The sequence below is a fragment of the Trichomycterus rosablanca genome, chromosome 13 (genome assembly GCF_030014385.1).
Source record: "Trichomycterus rosablanca isolate fTriRos1 chromosome 13, fTriRos1.hap1, whole genome shotgun sequence".
Taxonomy (NCBI): domain Eukaryota; kingdom Metazoa; phylum Chordata; class Actinopteri; order Siluriformes; family Trichomycteridae; genus Trichomycterus; species Trichomycterus rosablanca.
The window spans coordinates 18,940,034-18,943,092 of record NC_086000.1 but is presented as its reverse complement, the minus strand read 5'-3'; the positions used below and the strand labels follow the sequence as shown (position 1 = coordinate 18,943,092).

Genomic DNA, 3,059 nt, shown 5'->3' with positions numbered 1-3,059 from the left:
AGGGCATTTAATACCGTTTATGAATACAGAACCGAGCAAATGTGTAGATATCCATGCAATTTTACCTAAAATTTTTTTAAAAGACTCGCAAAACACTCCCTGATTATTTGTGTTTATGAAGAAATCCCCTTACGATGAAAACGTATACTTCACCAGGCAGCCAATTAATAAAATTAAGCAAAGGCAACCCAAAGCGAAAAAATCTGAAACACAGCATTTTATTAAAAGTCTTATTTTAAAATTCGTTTTTTTTTTTTAAATCAACGCATTTAGCATTTTCCATCCATGTTTCCCTAAATATCGCACTATGTCTTTATAATTAGCGGCCAAATATATTTGCATTGCATACAATTACCACAAATATTTACAAAGAAAATAAACCATATAAAATAAGCTAAAAGTTGCCAATGTTTTATTCATGGCCATAAATATTTTCGGTCCATTGTAAAAGCAAGAAATAAAATCTTCTATAATTATAAAGTGGTCTTGTACGTGCTTATGACACGAGGGACAAAAAAGAAAACATTTCTACAACACACAATCATATTTTACAAAAAAAAAATTCACCAGAGTTTTAACATCTCGGATCTTGGGGAGAGGAGGCTGAAACCGGTTTCCAGAACGAAAACAAATGTAAACACTGTGCACACACCAGCCCCAAAAATGAAACGGCAAGGATGGTTAAGCTGCGAAAGTCTTTCATTTTCGTTTGGGAAAAATCCCTAACTAGGTCTTTGAAACACTTCTCTATTAAAATAGTCAGTAGGGCTTCACCAGGTCCATTGCTGCGTTTGCACCAAGTGGTGCGCCGTAGGGAAGTGCGGTGTGGCGGCGGCACTGTAATGCGCGTTATACTGCATGTGCTGAAGTGACTGCGCGCTGTACGCTGTAAACGGGATCCCCGCGTGAAACGTAGCCGCCAGGTCCTGAGTTTTTAGTGCGTGGCACGGTTTGCCGTCTCTGACTAACACGGGTACGGCCACACGCCGAGGGGACGGTAGGTGGCTGACTTCCATACCTTTTTCGGCGCGCGCCCGTTTCATTTTGTAACGGTGGTTCTGGAACCAGATCTTCACTTGAGTGGGCGTGAGGCGGATCAGGCTGGCCAGGTGCTCCCGTTCAGGTGCTGAAAGGTAGCGCTGCTGCCGAAAACGCCGCTCCAGCTCGTAGGTTTGTGCTTTGGAGAAAAGCACGCGCCGCTTGCGCTTCTTACCAGAGTCGCTGCCGCTGCTTGAAGTTTCTTTGTCGTTGTCGGGCGACTCGTCCGCGGACGGCTCGGGAGATTTCGCAGATGAGTCTTGAGAGGAGGCAGACAGACCGTGCACTGCGAGGTAGAGGAGTTGTGTGTTAATTTAGTTATCTGACCCTAATAAGCATATAAAAAGTGTACGAAAATAAAACTGCCTAAAAAGATTTTTTTAAGGATAGAAGAATCATTTATGATTTCTCAAAACTTTTTCATGCACTTTAAAAATTATATTCTTTAATCATTTTTGTTGGTGCAAAAATGATCGGTATAATGTAAACACAGTGGAAAATGATCTGTCAGGTTATAGTGGTCACAAATGAAACATCGATGGGTAGTTCATAAAGGCAAAAATGGTTCGTCTTCAGTATAGCTTTATTTAACCTTGGCACATTTATATTTTTAAGTATGGCATCTTAAATCGTTTGCCACAGCAGGTATTTTTTGCGACTATTTTCGTGGTTGCTCAGTTATGGCGAATTTACCCGATTGATAATGCAATTTATTTACTAATGATTCGTATTTAAAAAAAAAAAAAATAATAATAATAATAATAATAATAATAATAAGTTCAGTTAATAACAGCACTTAAAAGCATTAAAATATAAATAAACACTGTTATACTTTCTTATTTAGAATGCATTACAAATCCAGCCACAATTATGTTGCCAGGAATAAAATGTGCATATAATGTAATGGCTTTATAAAACAAATTAATGATTAAAAACAACACTGACGATTACAGCAAAACAATGAAACTCCCTGAAATATAAATAAAATCTAAAAATTCTAACTATGCAAGACAAAGTGTTTTGCATGAATCCCCAACAAAGCTGAGAAATGAAGTTAAGCTGAAATTCTCAAGCAGTACTTACATGAGTATTGAATGCTGTCTGTAGTTGCGAGCCATCTGGTGTAAGGATTGTCAGCGTTATCATAAAATGGGTTCTTTAACGGTAGGTTTTGATGCGGACTTTGCACCAGCACTCCTGGTGTTTTAGTCGCCTCCGATCCCTCCGTATCCTCCTCAGTACCAGTGATAGATCCTTCCTCATCATTCGTGTCAGGGAGGTCCAAAATGTCCTTCACCGAAAAGCCTGTCTTTGCGTTGGTCAACGACATGTTCTCGGGCTGCGGGTGCAGTTACTGAAGAAAAGTTGCTGCACCACTCTGACAATCCGCTGTTTAAAAGGAAAAAAAAAATCACAAGAGCAAAAAAGCGGTTTGGTAAAACAAATTAACCAGTGGCGTTTCAGCACGAAGCACAGTTAAGGCAACTCATGGGGCTCTGTGGACAAGCATCGCCTGAAATAGGTAGCGGAGGAATCAGTCCGGTAAGTCCAGGAAAAGCGCGAACGAGACTGAAGAACTATAGTTGCTTTATGGATATTGCTCTACAGCTGAGTGTTAGGGGGAAATAAGCCATTACCGGACTGATCAGTCCATATAAGGTTGGTCTCAACACATGAACCTGCAGTGAAAAAGCATTAAAAACGCAAAAGGTTGGCCACGTGTGGGCGGGTCTTGGGAGTCAAGTGGATGAAGACAGTGTTTGCCGATGTGAAATTGTGGGTTTTGGGGAGATCCGAGCCTATACCATTGGTGCTTCACAACATGATGAGTGGTATAACGTGTCAATTAATTACAAAGATGGGGAGGGCCTTTTTACACCCTATTTTACATACAAAGGACCTCCAAGTAGCTTTAAATACGGCGCAGACAACTTGAAAGTTCGTTTTAGCAAACCGTGCATGACAAAAATCGATTAAAAACATATACTCACGTTGTAGAGGTAAAACTGGAAGAAGGTAGC

General features: G+C 40.2%; 1 protein-coding gene across 1 annotated transcript; it reads right to left on the bottom strand.

The window, feature by feature from the left end:
- Window positions 1-202: 202 nt before the first annotated feature.
- Window positions 203-2,368, bottom strand: nkx2.2a (NK2 homeobox 2a). Its single transcript, XM_063007746.1, has 2 exons — window positions 2,122-2,368; window positions 203-1,324 (listed from the first exon to the last, which is right to left on the bottom strand). The coding sequence occupies exons 1-2, from the start codon at window positions 2,366-2,368 to the stop codon at window positions 771-773; spliced, it is 801 nt and encodes a 266-aa protein (XP_062863816.1). The 3' UTR covers window positions 203-770.
- Window positions 2,369-3,059: the final 691 nt, after the last annotated feature.